Source organism: Notamacropus eugenii, chromosome 6 (assembly GCF_028372415.1).
Source record: "Notamacropus eugenii isolate mMacEug1 chromosome 6, mMacEug1.pri_v2, whole genome shotgun sequence".
Classification (NCBI taxonomy): Eukaryota; Metazoa; Chordata; class Mammalia; order Diprotodontia; family Macropodidae; genus Notamacropus; species Notamacropus eugenii.
This window is the reverse complement of record NC_092877.1, coordinates 338,626,105-338,649,055: the sequence shown is the minus strand read 5'-3', so window position 1 is coordinate 338,649,055 and position 22,951 is coordinate 338,626,105. Positions and strand designations below refer to the sequence as shown.

At 41.8% G+C, this 22,951-nt stretch overlaps 1 protein-coding gene across 3 annotated transcripts; it reads left to right on the top strand.

Moving 5' to 3' along the window:
• Window positions 1-968: 968 nt before the first annotated feature.
• COMMD2 (COMM domain containing 2) lies at window positions 969-19,630 on the top strand. 3 transcript variants are annotated; one of them, XM_072618281.1, is made up of 5 exons: window positions 969-1,384; window positions 2,197-2,274; window positions 7,336-7,418; window positions 8,132-8,305; window positions 19,010-19,630. In XM_072618281.1, the coding sequence occupies exons 1-5, from the start codon at window positions 1,318-1,320 to the stop codon at window positions 19,205-19,207; spliced, it is 600 nt and encodes a 199-aa protein (XP_072474382.1). In that variant the 5' UTR covers window positions 969-1,317; the 3' UTR covers window positions 19,208-19,630. The 3 variants fall into 3 exon arrangements, with proteins under 3 accessions (XP_072474382.1, XP_072474385.1, XP_072474383.1); XM_072618284.1 differs by lacking the exon at window positions 969-1,384 and adding an exon at window positions 1,470-1,742; XM_072618282.1 differs by lacking the exons at window positions 969-1,384; window positions 2,197-2,274 and adding an exon at window positions 6,985-7,211.
• Window positions 19,631-22,951: the final 3,321 nt, after the last annotated feature.

Genomic DNA, 22,951 nt, shown 5'->3' with positions numbered 1-22,951 from the left:
CATCTGGGTCCAGTGACCATCAGGAGGGCTGGAGATGCCCAGGATGCAGTGCGGTCTTATCACATTCTCACTTTAGGTGAGATACACCCACTCAATGAATAGGCTTCTTTAAGTTACTCAAGGGACGGCTCCTTTTGGAGGGGAGACCCTCAGGGTTCCCCGTGAGGGAGAAGCAATGACTCGTTATTACATCCACTCTGTGCCAGGTGGGTGCGGAGGGGAAGGCACCAGAGGCCGGATGGAGGGTCCAAGGCCGGTGCTGCCCGAGTAGGTGGCAGTGCTTGGAGGACTAACCGTGCCAATAGTGGCTCTGCAGGATTTATGTGGGACACCGAAGTCCCTCTAAGGAGAGGCGGTTAGAGACTGGACCAGAAGCCCAAGCTCACATCCTGCCTCGCACACTTTCTGCCACCCTGATCTAATCACTTAACCCTCCTGCCTCAGTTTCCTCCTGTAACTTCCCAGGTTGTTTCAAAGACCAGATGAAATACTATTTGTAGGGCAAGGGGCAGAGTGCGGGCACCTAGTAGGTGCGTAAGTGCCCCAAGGGAAGGGTGACTCTTCGGTAGGAAAGTGGGGGATGGATGGCTGCGTGTGTACGTTCCCCCTTCTTTGTGAGGAAGCCCCCGCCATCAGAGAACGGATGACATGACTTGCACTTGACTTTGAGTGAGGGAGGGCTGTGCAGGTCACCAGCCTCACTTCTCCTCCTGAGCCATCTGAATCCAGTGACCAGATATTCATTAGGATGACTGGAGATGACCCAGGATGAGGCAACTGGGGTTAAGTGACTTGCCCAAGGTCACACAGCCAGGGAGTGTCAAGTGCCTGCGGTGAGATTTGAACTCACGTCACCCTGACTCCTGCACCACCTAGCGGCCCCTGGGTGGATCGCTATTGCACGGGTGACTACCCGCCCCAGGGGCCGCGTGGGCGGAGCGCACAGAACGTCAATCATCTCAGTAAACTGCCACTCACGAGGGGAGAAAGAAGAGCCCCGGCCCGGGGTCCAAGGCCGAGGCCCGCAACCCTCCGCTCGGCGCAACCCTCCGCTCGGCGCACCCCCAGATAAAGCCTCCGCCGGCAGGCAGGAGACGCGCGAAGCCGAGGACTCCGGCGCGCGGAGATGCGCGGGGGCGGGGCCGGGAAGGCCGACGTCGTCGGCCGGAACCCCCGCCTCGGGAGGACGCAGCCTTGCCGGAGCAGTCCGCGGCGGACCCAGCACACGGAAGCGTTCTCTGGAGAAGGCAGGCCTGCGCCCCCGGCTTCCGCCGCTGCCGCTCCTGGGGTCGGGCCCGTGGAGGTGGGGCTGGAAACATGCTTCTGGAGCTGTCCGAGGAGCACCGCGAGCACCTGAGCTTCCTGCCCAAGGTGGACTACGCCGGTGAGTGCGCGCGCGCCTGCGTGCGGAGGAGGGCCCGCGGGGAGTCGGCGCCCCCTCCTACCCAGCTCATGCGCCCCCGCCCAGCGACTGCGCTTGCGCGCCCCCTGCCGACGCTAACGCACCCGCTCCTTCCCGGCCGCGCGCGCCCCCTACTGATCCTCCTCCGCCGAATGCGCCTGCTCCTTCCCAGCTTTGTGCGCCCGCGGAGCTCCCGCAAGCGCCCTCCCCTCCCCTCCCGCCCTTTGCTCCCCTCGCCCCCGTCACGCGCCCGCTTCCTTCCAGTTCCCTCGACCACACCCAACGTTTCGCGCCCCTCACCTCTTCATTTGTTTCCTCCGCGCCCGCCCTCCATTACCCAGTGAGCTTTCCCCCTTTTCTCCCCTTCGCTCCCCCTGCTCTTGCGTGCTCCAAACCTCAGGCGCCCCCTATTGTTGGTTTCCCCTCCCTACCTCCCCCGTCCCCTATGCTTCGGACCCGCCACGTCTTCTCCACTTTGCTCCCCTCCCCTGTTTTCGCACTTGCGCGCTCCCAGTCTCTCTCCGCCCCCTTTCCCTCGGACGCCACGCCCTCTCCGCCCCCTCACTCTCGCGCTTGCGCGCTCCCAGCCTTGCTCTACGCTCCCCCTAGCTTCGCACGCCACGCCCTCACCGCCCCCTCGCCCTCACGCTTGCGCACTCCCTGTCTCGCGCTTCAGGCCCGCTCCGCCCCTTCACCCTCGCGCTTGCGCACTCCCTCTCAGCTCACGCCGAGGGAGCCGTCTCCCGCCCACCGTGTCCTGGTTCTCACGTGACCTGTTCTTGTCTCCCTCGCAGTGGTCGCCGAGTTCGGCCGGATCGCCCTGGAGTTTCTGAGGAAAGGGTCCAACCCGAAAGTCTACGAAGGAGCCGCCAGTAAGGAGCGCCGCGCCAGGGTCCTCCCAGAGGCGGCCAGACCCTCTGCGGGCGTGGTGACTGCGCCTTCTGGAAGTCCTTCGAGGAGCTTGGAAGGGGGAAACTGAGGCCCAGAGCGGGGATCACGAGAGTAACCCCCGAATGAGACGCCCTGGCTCCGAGAACAGGGCTTCCCTCCCCCTCCCCCCATCTCCTCCTTGGGGGCAGCGTCCTGCCCCCACGGCCCTCTCACGTGAGAGGAGTTAGTAACCCGCCCTTTGCCCCCGTGCCCCTTCATGGATGACACGTCCCCTGGGTGGCGTCTGGGGCCCATTTCCTCGGCCCGTGGTTAGCGCGGGTCAGTTAGGTGCCTAGCGGGGAAGACTGACCGTAGCATGGTGATTTAGGGCGGGAGGGGGCCTCGGGCGGGGTTTGGCCCCCGTTTAAAACGGCCCAGGAAGTGTGGCCCACAGCGCCGGCATCGGAACCGTCCCCTCTGGTGCCGGCTTGTGTGAACTTAGGCCAGCCTCCCTGCCTCCCTGCTCTGGAGAAAGTCCGGGCAAGGAATTAAGGCCCCATCTGCCCTTGAGAGCCCATGCCATCGTGGGTCCTGGGCCTCAGGTGCCAGGGGCCCTAAACAAGAAGAAGACAAGGGGAGCGGTCAGAAAGGGCAGGGCAGACCGGTCCTACCTTAGACGGTAACTTGTGGTGTCGTGGTCTTGGGCAGTTGGCTCTTGCCCCCTCCGACATTAATTAAGCACCTACTGTATGTAAAGCGCTGTGCCCGCGGTAGGGGTTTAACAACGACAATAACGTCTCCGATTTGTGCGCCTTTAGCCACACCTTTTTTAGGGTCAGGACGGCTGATGCCTGCCTTCAGGAGGACTGTTGGTTGTTTCATTTACAATTGGAAATAAGGCCTTTCCACGCAATTTTGATTTGGTGTAAGTTGTATAAGGGTAGCTAGGTGACACGGTGGATGGCGTGTCGGGCCTGGAGTCAGAAAGACTCATCATCCTGAGTTCAAATCCAGCCTCAGACATGAATCACTTAACGCTGTTTGCCTTAGTTTCCTCATCTCTAAAATGAGTTGGAGAAAGAAATGGCCCACTACGATAGCAGCTTTGGCATGAAAATGCCAGATGGGGTCAGAGTCAGACATGACTGAAAAACAGTGGAAGTTAGAGGAAATGCTGATGTACGGTGGGCAGGGGAGCATTTTGAGAAGGAGGACTTGGACAGTAGGATTTGGGACTAGAAGAGGCCTTAGTGGGACCTCCTTGTCTTGATTGATGAGGACCCTTACTTTTTGACTAAGTAGTTTTAATTAGGTTCACATCCTACTTTTTGAGAAACCAGTTGTGTGACGGTGAGCTTTACCACTCTGAGACTAGTCATTTATGAAATGTTTCTAACTCCTAGTTCTTGTGAAACTCGAGTGTCCTTTTTTTCAGTAAGAATTTACCAAATATTGACTGTGCTAGGCACTCTGCTAGGTGAGGGGGATACAAAAAGAAAAACCTAACATTGTTTATGGACCTAGAGAGGGGGTATCAGGACAAGCCTGTGCAGGAGGTCTCACTTGTGCTGAATTTTGAGTTCCCTCCAGAGGAGGGGTTCTGACACCCAAAGATGAAAAGATGAGGAGGGAATGCACCTCAGACATGGAAACAAGACATGGTGTGTCGTGGAGGAGGATGAGGAGAAGCTGAATCATAGTGAATAGAAGGCAGAGTAATGTTCACTGAGGCAGGGTGGGACTTTTAAGAGCTAAACAGAAGAGTTAAATTTTGTCTTGGAAAGTAAAAAGCCATTACTGATTAAGTGGGAGAATGACCTGATCAGATCTGTCTTTAAAGAAAGTCTTAAATAGCTGTATGTGAAATGGGACTGGAGTAGGGAGAGATTTGAGGCAGGGATACTAATTAAAAGACTGTTAAAATAATTTAGGCAGGAGGTAATGAAGGCCTAAGCTAAAGTGGCAGCTATAAGTAGAGAGAAAAGGTTAGATTTGAGAGATAAGAAGATAGAAACAACCAGGCTTGGCAACTGATTGTATTTAGGGGGATAAAGGAAAGTAAGGTGTTGATGATGCTGAGGCTGTGAACCTACCAGACTGAAATTATAATGGTACCTTTAACAGAAATAGGGTTTTGTGGGAGGGAAAAGTTTAAGGGGGAAGATAAAGGGTTCAGTACTGGACTTGTTAAGTTTAAAATGTGTCTGGGACATTCAATTTGAAATGTCCAGTAGGCAGTTGGTGATTTAGGACTGAATTTCAGGGCAAAGGTTGGGGGCAAATAGATAGATCCATGAGTCATCTGCAAAGAAATAATAGTTAAAACCCATGGGAACTGATTATATTATTGAGAGAGAGTATAGTGGGAGAAGGAAAAAAGATCCAGGTCAGAACTTTGGGGAACACCACACTTAGAGGATATGATATGCATGATGAACCAACAAAGACCGAGAATTAACAATCATTGAGGGAGGAGGCAAATCAGGAGACAGTAGTGGCACAGAACCCAGAGAGGGGAGAGTATCCATTAAAAAAAAGTGGTCCGCAGTGCTGAGTCCAGCAGACAGGTTGAGAAGGATGACCACTAAAAAAATTTATCAGATTTGGTAATTTAAGATTATTGGTAACTTAGGAGAGAGCCGTTTTAGTTGAATGATGGTGTTGGAAGTCAGATAACAAAGGGTTTAGGAGTGAGAGAAGAGAGTGTGTATGTATGTTGATAGCTTTTTCAGGGAATGTAGCTGTTCAAAAAGGAGGAGAGATATAGAATGTTAGTTTGAGGGGATGGCCAGGTTTAGTGACAGCATTTTAAGCTTTGGGAAGACAGGCGGCTCAAAGGCAAGGGAGAGTAGAGAAACATTTGTCATGAAAGAGGGATAATTGAGGTGGAAATCAGCCATAGAAGGTGGGATAAAATACTAATACATATTACTTTAAGGTCCTTTACAAATATCACTTTTTCTTCACAATAACTTTGATGTTATTCCCGTTTTATAAATGGGAAAACTAAGGCTGAGAGAGGCTAGGTGATTTATCCAGGGTCACACAGCTGGAGCAGGGTTAGAACTCATGTCTTTCTGACTCCTTTGCCAGGAGAGGGGCCACTTCTGTCAGGAACTGGGAGAAAGGAGGAGAGTGAAGGATGACACATAAGTTGTTTTGAGATGAAGAGAAGAGGAATTCACATTAAATGGTCTCAGTTTTCTCTACAAAGTCCGTTAGCTGAGAAGGAGTACGGAAGAGATGTGGAAGGTTTGAGGAGGAGAAAGAACTTTAGAATAGCTTCCTTGGAGAGTGAGAAAAGGAATTTGTTTGGAAGGAATAAAAGGACTACTTTGCTGCAGTGATGACCCAGTTGAGTTTGGATAATGTACATTTAGAATGGGCCCACTTAGCATGGCTGTGAGACTTTCTAGCATGGTCCAGCAGCTTGTGAGCAGCAGTTTATGATGACTAGTAATTCAGAGCTGAGATCTGGCAAGAGAAGAACATAGGTAAGTCAGAGTGGTGAGAGATTCAGGAGCCCGGGACAGCGTAATAGCTAACTGTTGTGTTTGTTGTGTTGATGTTGGAGGAGGAAGGTTGAAGTCAGTACTTAGGAGTGAGAGGTCTTAAGGGCAAGGAACTAGTTTGGGAGAGTGAAGCATAGGGAGGGAGAAAGAGAATTACAGGATCTAGTCAGATAAGGGAATGTGAACTTTTCTAATTAGAGAAGTAGAACGTTTTTCAGTAATGTTGAAACCTAGTGTGTGACCTTCTCTTTATGTGTGGCTGAGTTAGGATGAAGGAAATAGTTCGTGGGATTTAAGGAGTCTGAGGAATTAGGAAGTTAGGGAGTTTGAGACAATCAAGTGCATACTTTAGGTCCTCTGGTATGAGGGCAGCATTTGGGCAGAAGAGGAAAAACCAAGTACTGAACTCCTTGAGAACAGAAGGAGAATAAGGAGGAAGGGTTTAGAATAAGCTGCCATAATGTGGATTGGATGGAAAAGTTTGGTGTGAGTGGACCTCAGCGGAGCCAAGGTTGGTGAGTAAAGGAGTTAGGAGAACCTGGAAGTGGCAGTGGGGCTTCTCCTCCAGGACCAGTGCTTGAGGAGGGGTAAGAGAAGGGATAGCTTGTATGGATTTAGAAGCTGTATGGGGAAAAGATTGGAGAGGTGGTAGGCTTGTACCAGGGAGGCCAGTGAGGAAGCCACTGCAGTAGAACTGGCAAGAGGTGGTGAGGGCCTGAGTTAGAGAGGATGGGATGCAAAGAAGAGATGTCTTGGAGGTACATTCTACAAGAAGGTTAAAGGGGGAGGGCAGAGCAGAGGACCTGAGGACCACTCTAAAGTTGCAAATCTGAGTGACTGGAAGGATGGCGCTGCTCTACATAGTGGATGTAAGAGGAGAAAAGGATGTGGGGAGGGGGTAGTGTATAGAGTTGTTTGGACAGGTTGAGTTTGAGAGAGGAACATGTAGTTGGAAATGTACAGTTAGTGATATAGAATGGGAGCTATGAGAAGAGGTGAGGATTGCATATGTAGAGATGGGAACTTGTGGTAGCTGATGAGGTCACCAAGGGAGAGGGTTGAGAGAAAGAGGAGAGGGCCTAAGATGAGGCCTTGGCAGTGTACTCATAGTTAAGAGGGTGTGATATGGGCAGTGATCCAGGAAAGGGCACTGAGAGGTAGCAGATGGGTAGGTAAGAGGAGAACCAAGAGAGAACACTGAAAAAAAATAATACCCATGGAGAGGGTGGAGGATCAACAGTATCAGATATTGCTGAAAGTTCAAGAGCTGTTGAAAAGTCATTGGCAAGTTTGGGGGAGTAGTTTTATTTGAGTGGTGATGTGGGAACTCAGATTGCAGCGGTTTGAAGAGAAAGAGAAGAAAATGGAGCCACCAAGGTTTAGTTTTGTAAAAGTCGATATAATTTACAGTTTTCATCATCAAGGAGGTGAGTGTAAAATTCAGGGCCTTGGATAATAGATATATGACTTAAAATGAGAAGGTATAATGAAATATAAAAGGAAATATTTTACAGGAAAATAACTTACTGTTGCCTTTTCTTCTGCCCTCAGGAAAACTCAGTGTTAGTAGTAATACAATCCAGCATGGAGTTGAGGGATTAACATACCTACTCACAGAAAGCTCAAAACTCATGGTAAGGCTGAGTTGGTAAGGTTGAGAACCATTCATATTTTGTATTGTGGAAATAACTAGAAGCTTCCTGTCTTATGTATAATATTCCCTCAAGTAACTGCCTAAGTTGGAGAGGTAGATTTATGGTTGGTAAGTAAGTGGTCCTATGCAAAGAAGCATCTGAATCCTAATAGAGAAGATTGTCACCCTGGAACACCTTCTTAACCCTGTTGTGGAATGGTTGATTCTGGCATGTTCTCCAAGTGCTTTGGCTGAAGGTGTTGGCTTTGGATTTCTATCTGAACCCAAATTTGATAAATAGAGCAAGAAGAATGAAGTGTTCTGGAAAAAAGGCTGACCTGTTTTTTTTTTTTTATTTAAAATTATCCTAATTATGAATTTTTCTGAAACAGTATCACAGTATTTTCAGGAGAAGGCAGGTAGTGACTTGACTTGATTTTCTTTCTAAGTTAATAACATGTAAAATAATAAAAGTTTTCATTGTGGGACATGTCATGGGTATCAGTAGAATTCTTTCCTCTTCATTCCAAAAATTCAAGAGGCACTTGAATTATTCACTTAAGTTTTGTAGAGATGGTCAGGAATTGTGATTATGATTAGTTGGGGTTTTGACCGAACACGGAATACTTTCTTGAATAAAAAGAAGCTGAAAAGGTTGTATTTACTATATGCGAATTGTTTGTCACTATATAATACTTCCTTGTATTCTTCCAGATTTCTGAACTGGATTTCCAAGATTCTGTGCTTGTTTTGGGATTCAGTGAAGACTTGAATAAATTGTTACTTCAGCTTTATCTTGACAACAGAAAGGAAATCAGAACAATTCTGAGTGAGTTGGCACCAGAGTTCCCGAGTTACCACAATCTTGAGTGGAGATTAGATGTACAGGTAGGATCATTTATGATGTGTTGAAGAATTGACTGTTATTCTAGACTTATCTTTCTTTGCTTCATTCTTTAAATACCTTTACCATATTTATTTTGAAACAGTAGTGTGTTTTATTATGTTTTTTTTTAAAACTAATTTGTAAATAATTAATTAGTAAATAGTGGCTTCAGTTTTAGGTAAGCATCTTTGTGTATTCAAATCAAGAAAATTGGTTAATATGAAACAATGTAATTGCAATGATTTTTAAGATGAACTTTAAGAAAAAACACAATTTATGGCTGTTGGAAATATTTTGTTAAAAGGTAAAACTTTCATCAATAGAATACTTGTTTTACAGTACCAGTCCAAAAAAGACTGAATAATTGTTAATTGTTTGGTTCATAGAAATAGACATAAAGTTAAAAGGAGTACTCCTTTGTAAGTAATGCTCTATATTTTATGCATTTAAGAATATTCTGATCTGGGCATGGTAGCTTGTACCTGTAATCCTAGCTACTGGAAAAGCTGAAGCTGGCAGATCTCTTGAGCTCAGAAGTTCTGAGTTACAGTGGGGTATGCAGATTGGGGAGACAGCTAGCTGGCTCAGTGGATAAGGCACTGGCCTTGGAGTCGGGAAGACATGAGTATAAATCAAGCCGCAGACACTTATTTGCTGTGTGACCTTGGGCAATCACTTAACCTCTTTTTGCCTTAATCTGACTAAAGAAGGAAGTGGCAAATCACTCTAGTATCTTTGTCAAGAAACCCCTATGGACAGTATTGGAGTACTCTGGTCCACAGAGCCAAAAAATGGGACATGACTGTGACTGACTGAATGAATGCTGATTGAAACTCCCTGGGAACAGGAGGGACCACTAAGTTGCTTTAGGAGGGGCAAACCAGCCTTGGTTGAAAACCAAGAGCAGGTCAAAGCTTCCTTGTCTATTAGTAGTGAGATCAAGCCCATGACTAACCTCTGCATTTCCAACCTGGATAAGATGGAGAAACCTGATCTTAAAACAAAAAAGAAAATCATATATTCTAAGAACAGGGTCCATAAGTTTCACCAGATTGCCAAAGAGACACATACCAGAGCCACAAAACAGCTTAAAAACCACGGGGGTTAGATCCTAGAAAGTCTATCCAGAAGAATTGTGCTTGATGTAGATGATAAGTGGCCACCCTGTATGAGAATGACATGAAGAAGGCCATGGTTGGGGATGACTCATTTGACAGGAGGGCACAGAAAGGAGCAAAGTGAAGGGAGACTAGAAGCCCAGGGAAGTATCCAGGAATGTACATGAGGCCTGCCTCAGCTCCTTTCATCTCTCAGAATCTGCTTTTGGGTTAGAGGCAGTGGAAATTGGGAAGAAGTAACAGCAGAACCTGATCGATGCCTGAACTCCTGGGGTGGAGAAGAGAAATACACTCTGGTTTTCCTAGAATAGTGGGGAGGGAAGTGCATGCAGATACAGTCAAGGAAAAGACAAAGTCCTCCTGCCTGAGGGCAGCAGGTGGTAGTAGGGGTCCTGGAATGATGTCAGCTTTTTTTTTTTTTAATTAAAAAAAATTTTTTTTAATGTTTATTTATTTTTTGTTTTCAACATTCATTTCCCCAAAATTGTGAGTTCCAAATTTTCTCCCCATCTCTCCCCTACCCCCACTCTAAAATGCCATGCATCCTGTTTACTCCTTCCCTTGATATGCCCTCTGTTCTATCACACCCCTCCCTTCCCTTGTCTCCACCTTCTCTCTTTTCTTGTAGGGCAAGACAGATTTCTTTACCCCATTGCCTGTATTTCTTATTTCCAGGTTGCATGCAAAAACAGTTCTCAACCTTCGTTTTTAAAACTTTGAGTTCCAACTTCTCTCCCTTGTTCCCTCCCCAGCCATCCCCACTGAAAAGGCAAGCAATTCAGTATAGGTTATACATGTGTAGTTATGCAAAAGACTTCCATAAAAGTCATGTTGTAAAAGACTAAATATATTTCCCTCCATCCTGTCCTGCCTCCCATTTATCCTATTCTCTCTTTTGACCTTGTCCCTCCCCAAAGGTGTTTACTTCTAATTACCCCCTCCTCCCATTTGTCCTCCCACCCCACTTATCCCCTTTTCTCCTTCTTTCCTGTAGTGTGAGATAGATTTTCATACCAAATTGAGTGAGCGTGTTATTCTCTCTTTAAGCCAAATGTGATGAGAGTAAGCTTCACTTTTTCCCTCTCACCTCCCCCCTTTTCCCCTCTGTTGAAAAAGCTTTTTCTTGCCTCTTTCATGAGAGATAATCTTCCCCATTCTATTTCTCCCTTTCTCCTCCTGATCTATTCCTCTCTCACCCATTGATTTTATTTTTTTTATATCATCCCTTTCTGTTCAACTCATCCTGTGCTCTCTGTCTATATATGTGCGTGTATAATCCCTCCAACTACCCAAATACTGAGAAAAGTTTGAGTTACAAATATTATCTTTTCATGTAGGAATGTAAAGAGTTCAAGTTTAGTAAGGCCCTTGTGGTTTCTCTTTCCTGTTTACCTTTTCATGCTTCTCTTGATTCTTGTGTTGAAAGTCAAATTTTCTCTTCAGCTCTGGTCTTTTCATCAAGAATACTTGAAAGTCCTCATTGAATGACCATTTTTTTCCCCTGAAGTATTATACTCAGTTTTTCTGGGTGGGTAATTGTTGGTTTTAATCCTAGTTCCTTTGACTTCTGGAATATCATATTCTGAGCCCTTCAGTCCCTTAATGCAGAAGCTGCTAGATCTTGTGTTATCCTGATTGTATTTCTACAATACTCAAATTTTTTCTTTCTAGCTATTTGCAACATTTTCTCCTTGATCTGGCAACTCTGGAATTTGGCTACAATATTCCTAGGAGTTGCTCTTTTCAGATCTCTTTCAGGAGGTGATCAGTGGATTCTTTCAGTATTTATTTTACCCTCTGGTTCTAGAATCTCAGGGCAGTTTTCCTTAATAATTTCATGAAAGTTGATGTCTAGGCTCTTCTTTTGATCATGGCTTTCAGGTAGTCCCATAATTTTTAAATTGTCTCTCCTGGATCTGTTTTCCAGGTCAGTTGTTTTTCCAATGAGATATTTCACATTGTCTTCAATTTTTTTCATTCTTTTGGTTTTGTTTTTTATAATTTCTTGGTTTCTCATAAAGTCATTAGCTTCCATCTGCTCCATTCTAATTTTTAAAGAACTATTTTCTTGTTGTATTGTATTTTAATTTATTTTGTTAAACATTTCCCAGTAAATTTCATTCTTATTCACTCGTATTAGGGACTTCTTTGGGTAGTGAATTTGGCACTTTTGGTATAGTGGACAGAGAACTAGCCTCAGCCAGGACGACCCTAGATTCACGTCTTGCCTCTGTCACATACTGAGTGTCTGACCCTGAAAAAAATCACAGAGTGTTCTAGGGAGCTCTCTAAGACAGTTGTGGAAAAAATGATGATATGCATTGGGAGAGGGCATCTCCTCCCTGTTCCTTATTTCAGTGAAATCATAAGATCCAGTTTCTATCCCTGTCCTGTGGGCCAGGCACTGTTTGAGGTACCAGGGTTACAAAGACAAAAAAGGAAAAAGTTTCTGAAATGGTGATAGACACATAGCTGATTTAATAAGACTCAGGTCTAAATTGTGTAAGAAGAGGATTATTGTACTTCAAAATTGAAAACCTGCTGGAATGATTTTTATTTTTTAATGTTAAAATGCTTCAGAGATTTTTTTTTTCAGATTTTTCAGAGTTTTTCTTAACTTTACTTAGTTAAAACTTTTGCTGAGAGATTTGAACTGAAATGGATTCTTCCATTGAAGTAGAAGGAAGTGTGTACGATGAAGAGACCAAAGGGGCAAAAGAATAGTAACAAGATACCGAGCCTTTCATTGTGAGTGACTGACTTGGCTCCACTGACATTGGTGATGAGGCAACTTTTACTGTTTAATTAATGTGCAGTAGCTTATGTGGAATGAGGTCATGGTCAGCCTGGTTTTTGGTGGAAAGATGCCCAGAGTACATCAAGAGTACAATTTATGCCCTTGTTAATAACAGTAAATTGAATGTTTCAGACTGAGCTTCCCTGTTACTTCAGGGGTGGTCAGCGTTAGACAGCCTAAGAACATATTACTTTCGTTTAAATTAACTCTATCCTGTGTCTGTGGTTAAATAGAGAACTTAGTACTCCCAGGCTTTTAAGGTGTGCTATCTGTCATAAACTTAACCTAAAAAGAGTTAGTGTCAAATAAGATTATCTTCTATTTTATCCCTTATCATGTTACCCTACTTCTTCCACCTTGATGTGTAGCCCTCCAAATGTAAATACTTTTCTAAAGTTGGCTCTGATGTATCCAGTTTTATTTAAAATTTTTTCAAATTATGAGAAAGTATTGTAGGGAGGATCAAAATATTTTTCCTCTTAGAAAAACAAGGTCAAATATAGTACTTTGTGCTATTAATGATTATCTTTGCTATTTTTCTGTATCCTCCAAGTAGAGTATGACTGAGCATTTTTCTCAGAATAAACTAATAAATTAAAGGTGCAATAACGTTTTATTTGACTCGAAGTTTACAAAAGGAAGTAATGGGACAGTATGATATAGAAGGGCCATTAGTACTTGGGTTCAAATTTTTGATCTGTTGTTTACTATCTGTGTAACCTTTGAAAGTCACCTTGTCTCTTGGCGCCTCAATTTTTGCTTAGGAGGTTCACTCAAATGATCTTTGAGTTCTTTACTAACCTTAAATCTTATGGTCATTGTGAACAGGTTAATACGTATGTACTCAATCAAAATTTTCCAACTAATTCAGATCATGGCAACTTGCATACTAGCCCCCAGGTCTTCTCTTTTCTCAGAGAGTTCAGAACCTGGCTTACCATCTTCTTCTCTTTGACTCCTTCGCATTGATGATGCTCCCTCAAGCTCCCTAAACTCCAGATTCTGTAGGATTCTTAAATCTGTTTGATTTAATGAAACAGAATGATCTGTTTCATTCTATGTCATCCACACTTAGAAATTGTCACATACTAGGTTTCACCGTTACCCATAAATGTATCACTTTTTTGGTTAGAAACTCTGCTAGTCCTCTATTTGAAAATGACCTTAGTCCATCTCTTTTTATGCCTCACCCCTCCCAAACCTGTTCTTCACCATCATTGAAACATCTAATTTTCCTGCCCCAAAGTACTTTTTTGTGACATTACCCCTACTCCAGCTTCACTTTCCTCCCTTTCTAATCTGAACCCTCTAATTAGTCATTTCGATTCTGTACTGAACTCTGCTTAGGAAATCTCTGCCTCCACGCTCAGCCCTGGATTACTCTCCCCTCTGTGTACCTCCTCTGATCCTACTAACAAGTTACTGAGTGGGGCCAGAGCAAGTCATACAAGTATGCTGCCTGGGGGTGTTCTAAATTCCTGTGATCCAAAATCATTTGGACCTTCATAACAGCATGGCAGTGGTCCTTTTATTCATCCTTAATTGTTTCCCCGTTTCACACTCCACAGAAGGTGTCAGAAACCTTCTCTTCCTTTCTCTCTCATACCTCTTCTCCTCTCCTCTCTCTTAGATGAGGACTTTATTTTACAGAGAATATTAAGACCATTTGTCTCAGCTCCTACTTCTATTCCCTCTGTCTTAAAACCCGCTAACATCATGCTCTATTCTTTCCCTTCCCTTGGTCGCTGATAAAAAGTGGCCTTTCCTGCTCAGACAAGCCCTTCTCTATATGTATTTGATCCCACCCCCTTGCATCTTCTCTATCAGATTTCATCCTCAGTCATCCCTACTCTCTCAGACCTTCATCCTCTTTCCTTTTTTCGTTTCTTCCCTACAGCCTTCAGACATGCCCAACTCTCACCCATCCTTTAAAAACTTTTTCCTAGACCTTATCATACCCTCAAGCTGATAGCGTCTTTCTCTCCTCTTTCTTGACCAGACTCCTTGAAAAAACTGTCTATGTCCACTTCTTCCACTTTCTGTCTTCTCACTATTCAAACCTTTTATATTCTAACTTCCAGTTTCCTTACTTATCTGAATCACCTCTCTCCAAAGTTACTAATGACCCTTTAATTGCTGCATCTTTTTGATCTTTTCTCGGTGCTAATCCTTCCCAGTCAGTCTGCTGCATTTGTCATTGCTGGCCACTCTCTCCTCCCAAATCTCTAGGTTTTTGTAAAACTGCTGCTCCTGGTTGTCCTTTGCAGTCCCCTTTGCTGGTTTACCATTTATATCATGTCCCATAACTGTGGTGTTTCCCAAGGTTCTATTATAGGCTCTCTTTTCTTTCTGTATTCTTTCAGTAACCTCAGTTCCATTTAGTCTAACGATCACTTTGATGCAAATGTATCATAGAGCTATTTAACCAGTCCCAGTATCTCCCCTGAGCCCCAGCCCCACCTCCCTGTCACCAGTTGCCCTTGCGTATGCCATCCAAACTCAGCATGTCCAACCCTGAACTTGTTATTTTCTTTCCCTCCTCTCAATCCTGCCCCACTTACAGTCTTCTTTATTTCTGTCAAAGCCATCACCACGCTTCCTGCCTCCCAGGTTCATCACCTCAGCATCACCCTTTATTCTTCATTGCCCCTCACACCATGTATACAATGATTTGCCAAATGTTGTTTCTACCTCTTCCACTTCTCTTACTGCTGACCCCTGACCATTCACATAGCTGTCACTTTAATTTAAGGCCTCTGGCCCAGATTATTAATAGAATTTATTAATTAGCTCCAAGAAAGAAAGAGTTATGTTGGGGGATATGTGTATAATTAGAGACATGACAGAAAGTGAATGAAAATGGAGGAAGTAAAATTAAATTACCTGATTGATGGAACCACATTGGATCTCCAGCTTTTAAATTATGATAAAAACTCAGGGAAATTATTTTCTAAAACATTGTGTGCAGAGTTAGTAATATTTTAGTTTAATACCCCTTTAACATATTAGTTAGTCATGGTTAGTCATATTGTTAAAGTGTTCCATTTTTGAACATGGCCAGTAAGGGAATGTGATATTTCTTGACTGTGCACATTTGTTATTAGATTTTTGTTTTTCTTTTGTTTTGGGGGGAGAGAGGGGTTGGAGAGAGAAAAAATAATACTTGATTATTTAAAAAATTTTAATTAAAAAGTTAAGATGTAGTCTGCCAAAAGAATTCAACCTAGTGTTCTTTAGCTACATATCTTGGGACTTCCCAAGTTTTCAATGTCTCTTCAGTACCTACTGAACAAAATCCCTACTCTTTACTTATAAATCTACTTTTAGCCAACCTAAACTTCTTGCCAGCTCTCAAGTACCTAAAATAGTACTCTCAAATCATCTTCGCCAAAGCCATGTTACTCGGTCATTATTATATTTATTGCATACTTGCTATGTGTAGGAACTGTGCTAAGTACTATGGATACAAGAAAATGGGGTAGGATATAGTACGTACCTTCCATGTATTATCAAACTATTTGAAAAGATGAGAGACATAAAAATATGATGATACTAGGCATGGTGTACTCTGAAAGACTTAGAAACTTTCACCAGCTAAAAGAAGTTTGGATTTGTAAGTCATCTGGCTTAATTCTTCTCATTTTGCAGTTTAGAAAGCTGAGGCTCTGAGAGCTTGTGCCCAAGGTTGTAAACTCAGACTGTTTCTGACTGTTTAGCATAAAAATTTTACCGTGTATGTATTGTGCTGTAGATTAGGACCAGTAAATTTAAAAAGGATGATGCAGAGGTGGCTTAAGAACTATTAGAGGGAGAGAAAAAGAGAAAAGTAACAACTGATCATGTGTCTTTTAGGGAAGAGATAGAAAAATTTAAAAAGCAAATAAAGAGTTGTAACTAGTTTAATAATTTATAATGATGACCTTAAGTCATCAAGAAAAGTAATATTCTTAAGAATAAAGGCAAATGTAAATTGTTATTATAAAGCAATTATAAAGCTACTTGGTAGTAGCTAAGAAATAGAGATCACTGAAATAGATTAGATACACAAGATGCAGTAGCCAGTGACTGTAGCAGTCTACTGTTTGATAAACCCAAGGACCCCAGCTTCTGGGATAAGAGCTTACTGTCTGACTAAAACTACTGGGAAAACTGGAAAATAGTGTGGGGCAAACTGGGCATAGATCAATGCCTGACGACACCTACCAGAATAAAGCCCAAATGGCTACACAGTTTGGGTATAAAGGCTGATACTATAAATAAACGAGGGGAGCAAGAACTGGTTTATTTGTCAGATTTATGGAGAATGGAGGAGTTTATGACCAAATGAGATAGAGAACATTATGAAATGCAAAATGGATAACTTTAATTACATCAAATTGAAAAGTTTTTGCACAAACAAAGCCAATGCAACCAAGATTAGGAGGGAAGCAGAAAACTGGGAAAGAGTTTTTACAACTAATGTGTATGATAAGGGCCTCATTTCTAAAATATATCGAGAACTGAGTCAAATGTATAAGAATACAAGTCATTCCCCAATTGATAAATGGTCAAAGGATGTGAACAGGCAGTTTTCAGAGGAAGAAATTAAAGCTATCTATAGTCATATGAAAAAATGCTCTAAATCATTATTGATTAGTGAGATGCAAATCAAAACAGTTCTGAGGTACCACATCACACCTATCAGATTGACTAACATGATAAAACAGGAAAATGATACACATTGAAAAAGATGTGGGAGAGTTGAAACACTAATTCATTGTTGGTGAAGCTGTGAATTGATTCACCCATTCTGGGGAACAATTTGGAACTATGCCCAAAGGGCTATAAAAATGTGATATACCCTTTGACCCAGCAATACAGCTTCTAAGACTATATCCCAAAGAGGTCATAAAAATGGGAAAAGGACCCATATGTACAAAAATATTTATAGCAGCTCTTTTTGTGGTGACCAAGAACTGGAAATCGAAGGGATGCCCATCAATTGGGGAATGGTTGAACAAGTTGTGATGTATGAATGTAATGGAATACTGTTGTGCTGTAAGAAATGATGAACAGACAGACTTGAGAAAAACCTTAAAAGATGTATATGAACTGATGCTGAGTGAAGTGAGCAGAGCAGAGCCTGGAAAACATAACAGCCACAGTGTGGGACGACTGTTTTTGATAGACTTAGCCCTTCACAGCAATGCAAGGACCTAAAACATTTCCAAAGGACTCAATGCAAAATATTATCCACATCCAGAGAAAGAACTATGAAATCAGAAGGCAGAATGAAGCAGACTTTTCTTCTTTGTTATGTTTTGTTTTACTCATGGTTTCTTCCATTCATTTTAATTCTTCTATGCAACATGACTAATGTGAAAATGTGTTTAATAGGAATGCATGTGTAGAACTCATATAAGATTGCATGCCATCTTGAGGGAGATGGGAGGAAGGGGGAGAAAACTTGGAAGTTATGGAAGGGCTTGTTGAAAACTGAAAACAAATAAATTTGGGGGAAAAAAAGAATAAAAGCAAATGAATAATACATTTCTTTGGAGGAAAAAAAACCTATCAAAATGTGATACTTTTGAAGAAAGAGGTTACCTGGAAATTTCCCTTACATCAAAAATCAGCTTTGCATGTACAAAATGAGGAAAGCATTGCTAGGATAGCAGTTCATCCGAAAAAGATCTGTGGAATTCGATCCTTGCAAGTCAGCACTGTGACGTGAAAGGAAATGTGATTTTAGCCTGGGTTAACAGAGGCAAAGTGTCCAGGAGTAAGGAAATGGTAGGACTTGTAGTAGTCTTCTCTGGCTAGACTACAGTTTTGGAAAACATTAAGAAGTGGGACAAGTGCCCTCCAAAGAGCCACCAGGATGAGGAAGGGCCTTACCTTCATGGCATGAGATAATTGTTGGAAGAAATGAGGGGGAAATCTTTATTCTGGAGAAGATTGATGGCAGACATGAGAGTTGTTTTCAAGTATCTGAAGAGCTGGGAGGTGACAGATTAGATTTGTCCACCTCAGCTTCAGAAGACAGGAGCAGTTGGTCAGATGTTTAAAAGGGGCCAGTTTAGGCAGTTAGCATCATCTGCACAATAATAAAGTGGTCTTCCTGAGCTCAGGCGTAGTGGAATCCTCTCCTGTAGGTTGTATGTAGAGCAGAGGCCTCAGACATGACCAAAAAGCAGCTGGCCAGAATCTCTATGTTAGAGGATGCCTTTTTTTTCAGGTAATTTTTGAAGGTAGATGACCTCTAATCTAATGTCCCTTCTAACTTTGAAATAATTTCTGTCTCTTCTTGAAGACTTTGAGAGTTAAAGAGTCCTCAGGCGTTTGATTTCCCATTCCAGCATTTTATCTGCTGGACAGTTGATTTCTGTATGTCCAGCTAAAAAATTTATCTGTTTTAGTTTAAGCCAATTTTCTCTTGTTTAGTTCTGTACAAAAATGGAGTAAAAGAATGGATTGACATATTCCTCATTAAACAAACAGCCTTTCAAATGTTTATTTGGAGGACAGTATTGTTGCCTCTTACTCTTCTTTCCTAGACTAAACCCCTTCGTTCATTTCATTTTCTTATTAGATTGATTTTTTTATTCCTTTACTCACATTTGGTTTATATCATTGTAGTAGTACTTTCTGGACTAAGAGTTGTTGGTAGGGTCAAATAATATATTTTAAAATGTTGATTTTAAGTACTTAGGAGTTAAAAAAAATTTCTACATGTTTTCTTGTGTGTATTTTGCATTCATTTTAGTATGTCTGAATGTTTAATTTTGCTTCCCTTCCATTTCAATATCTAGCTTGCCAGCAGATGTCTAAGACAACAGATTAAACCTGCAATGACTCTAAAGCTGCACCTAAGTCAGAATGGAGAGCATAGCAGCCAGGTTTTGCAGACTGACCCAGCTACCTTGCTCCATTTGATTCAGCAACTGGAACAAGCATTAGGAGAAATGAAAACAAACCACTGCAGGAGAATTGTTCGAAATATCAAATAGTATTGGATTTTGTGTTGTAAATCTGTTCAGATGATTTATAAAGCAATGTAAAAGAACAAGCATTGGTTGGAATTCCTTTTTCTTGAAATTAAGTGGGTTAAACATCTGAATTAGGTGGACTTTGTTTTCCTCTGCCATAACACTGATGCATTCATTAGAAGCTAACATTCCTTTTATAGGGCTTTCTATGCCCAGCTTTTTAATGGTATAAAATTAATTTTGTTTTATATAAATGCATATATATGTATGATGATAGGTCAGATGGAAATGAATTTATATTCATGATTTTTGTACATATTGATGTCTTTTAAGATATCTTTTGATTTTTTGAACTTATAGTTGTTTTTCATTATTTTCCTTATACCCTGATATCTAACAATAATATTTAAATTGTATCTAAAATAAAAATACGTGATACCTTAATTATTTAAAATTAAAGTTTTCTTTTAAAAAAACTCATAATGCTAACTTGAGGTAAAAAGTTTTCAGAATATTGTAGATCGATGAAAGTTCCTGTGTTGTCCCTATATAATGGTGATCCTACCTTCCCTTGCTTCCAGCACATTTGTAAAATGAAAATGGCATTGCTATAGCATCATTATGACCTTGAAGTCACTATGTATCATTTATTATACTTCAGATTCTTCCAAGTACTTAGAAATACCTTTAGAAATGTATGAAGTTACATTGTAATGGAAAGAAGACTCCATGCGAGGCCCAAAAAACTTGCCTGGGTTCAAGTCCTAGCTCTGACATTTAGTAGTAAGTAGTAAAAGTGGCCTTGGGCAAGTCATGTCTCTCGGCATCTCCACTTTTTCTAGTGTGGTAGTTCTACTCATCTCATGAAGTTATTTCTTCTGTTGCACTTGATGTTTTACAAATGACTGTCTTCAGAACAGTTATGTGAATTAGGTGACATGGTAGTTTTCCACAGCCTCAACGAGATGCCCAGGCTGGAACGAGCATCAGAACTAGCCTCCTGGCTCTTTTAATCACATCAGGGTACTGCCTCTGATGTAATTACATTTGTATATTGCTTTGAAGTTTAAAAAGCACCTTCCTGCTCACAACCCTATGAAGTAAGTGCGACAAGCATTATTACCCCATTTTACCGATAAAAATGTTAAGTCACCACCCTTTCTCATAGAGGCGGGAGGTCCACTGGTCTTACACATTGCACATGGTGGTTTTGAATTTTTTCAACGTATAGATTAGTTGTGTTGATTTTTTTTCTCCTCAAAAAATACCATTTGTTATATGGATTAACTCTAGGAGGAGCAAGGATCTTTGGGATAGTAAGGTGATGTTAGAAACAGAAGATATTGATAAAACCTTTAAAAAAATTGTTCTGTAACTTGCCTTTGGTCACATAGCTGGTAAGTATATTGGGACCTAAATTCAGATCTTCCAACTTTAAAACCAGTGCTCTTCCACTACTAATTACACACATACATACATATATACGTGTGTGTGTGTGTGTGTATGTGTATGTGTACTTTGTAAAGGGTCAGGATTTCAAGGTCAATACTTGAGGACTTTGAAGTATCTATCCTTTCTTTGGTGTTAGTAGACAGTGTGCCTATGAGGAATGCAATCCCTTTATGCTTCATAGACTGAGTTCTGTCAGCCTCTGAACACTGATTCTCTGGTTGTTGGATGACATACATGTCATTTTTTACTAGGCTTCAGTCAACCTCAAAATAAGAGGCAGGAGTAGGACAGCCAAGTCTTATTTATCTTCCTGAATAGCTAGTGGAAAATAATTTTTTTTCCTTTTACACATTTATGGAATATGCTTATTTCCTTTGAGAGGAAATATCCAGAGAATGTATATTCATTTTAACATTAGTTTAACCATTGTGATTAGAAATCCTCAAAAAGTAAGGATTATTTGATAGATAGTTTAACAACAAAGTTCCTTGATAACCATCAGCTGTGTTTGAAAAATAATCTTTATAGCATGTAGTATTAGTCTCATATACATGGCTGAGCCATATCAAACAAAACTCCGTGCTTAGCTTGTATTTGTTCACCTGTGGCTAAAGTTCAACAGGACCAATCCTAGGCAAAATTTCCTTCCAGTCTCTTCTTTTTCATTTATCTTCGTGTCATCTGGCCCTTTCCTGCTGTCCAAACCAGAAAGAATCTGTTGAATGCTTTTCCAGTTATCTTTCTGCATCTTCTTCCCCAGTTCACTGGCAGCTCTTTTGGGATGTTTAGGTGCTCTTGCTAGGTAGAGAAATGAATGTGTCCTTTTGCCACTGGCTTATTTTAGAAATTCAAATACATCCTGCCCTAGCCTAGGTCATCCTGCAGGCCCTGTCTTCTTCCTACCTGAGTGTGAATAGGGCACTGCCCCCCCCAAGTTGGGAGTAGGATGCCTTTTCCACCTCTGTGCCCACAGTTCTTGAGATCGTTCCTTTAGCAGTGTGATGTTTAAGTCAATGTTCCACATTTTCACATCATCCTTTCTCTTTGTTGGTCTAGTTGCCAACATTTGACAAAGAAGTGTCGTGCTGGAGTCCCTCATCGCTGAGAGGTTTCACTGTATTGCAAAGCCATCTTGCTGAAGAACCTGCCTAACAGTCAGGGGCAGAACAGAGAGGATAATTTGGGCGTCATGACTGGGCGTTGTTCTCTTAGGCTGCGATCCTCAAACTTACTTAAGGAGTGTTTTTAGATCAGACACAATCTCAGTTAGGTCTGACATTTCTCACCCATCAGTACATATATACATATATATACATATAATACTACACATCATTTTCCTTTTCATAGGAACCTTAAGAGCTCATCTATCGTTCCATTATTTGTAGGTACAATTGCACCAAAGCCATCTGTTATCCATCCTGTTTTTAAGTCTCCGAAGGACAATCTAAAATACCTCTTGGAATATTTCACAATCTTTCAACTCCTGTATTCAAAAAGTTCTTTCTGCTTTCTAACCCATAGCCATGACATAATAATGTAAGTTCATATTTTTCCATCTTTTGTATGGGATATCTCTACATGTACTAAAATATCTACTCAGATTACTCTTCTTAAGGCAGAATCATCTCAAATTTCTCTAATCTTTATTCCTTTGTATATAACACAGCATCACATTTCTGTCTTAAGCATTTCTTCCTTCAAGAGACCTTGTTTGAATTCCTGCCATGACAGAAGCACTGGTGGGAATCAAGTCTTCCTCCCACTTGAGCTTGAGAACTTGGGTTAGACCAGACTGATTCCACCTCTCTTTAAACTATTTAACCTGTTATAATAGTTCAATCACTTTCTTTCAAAAAGCGTGTATTTGCTTCAGCAGCACGTACATTTTAAGAAAAAAATGTCCGCTTGTGGCCAGCTGTACTAGCTAAGTCTATGTTTGAGTGTAAAAGTATAGTCTTTTTCCCCTAGCCTTTATAAGGTTAATACAATATGCTTAAGAGCATAGTTCAGAGGAAATGGTGATAAACAGGAGACCCTGGTTTATAATGTTTGGTTATTATATTTTTGCACTATTTTCCTCCCAAGGAACTCAAAAGAACTTAAGTATGTTTGATAATTACAAATCTGGAAGATTCTACGTGGCATAAAAGTAAAAACAGAAAAAAGTAGTTTAGTTTCCATTATGGGCTTAATGCTGGAGAATACAAACATCTGTACAAACAAAAATTTAGGCTTAGCCCTGTCTGGGCTCTTGAGTTGTTTGTTTTTAATTTTATAGTTAGACTTTTGACATTTTAAACCAAAGCAATTGTT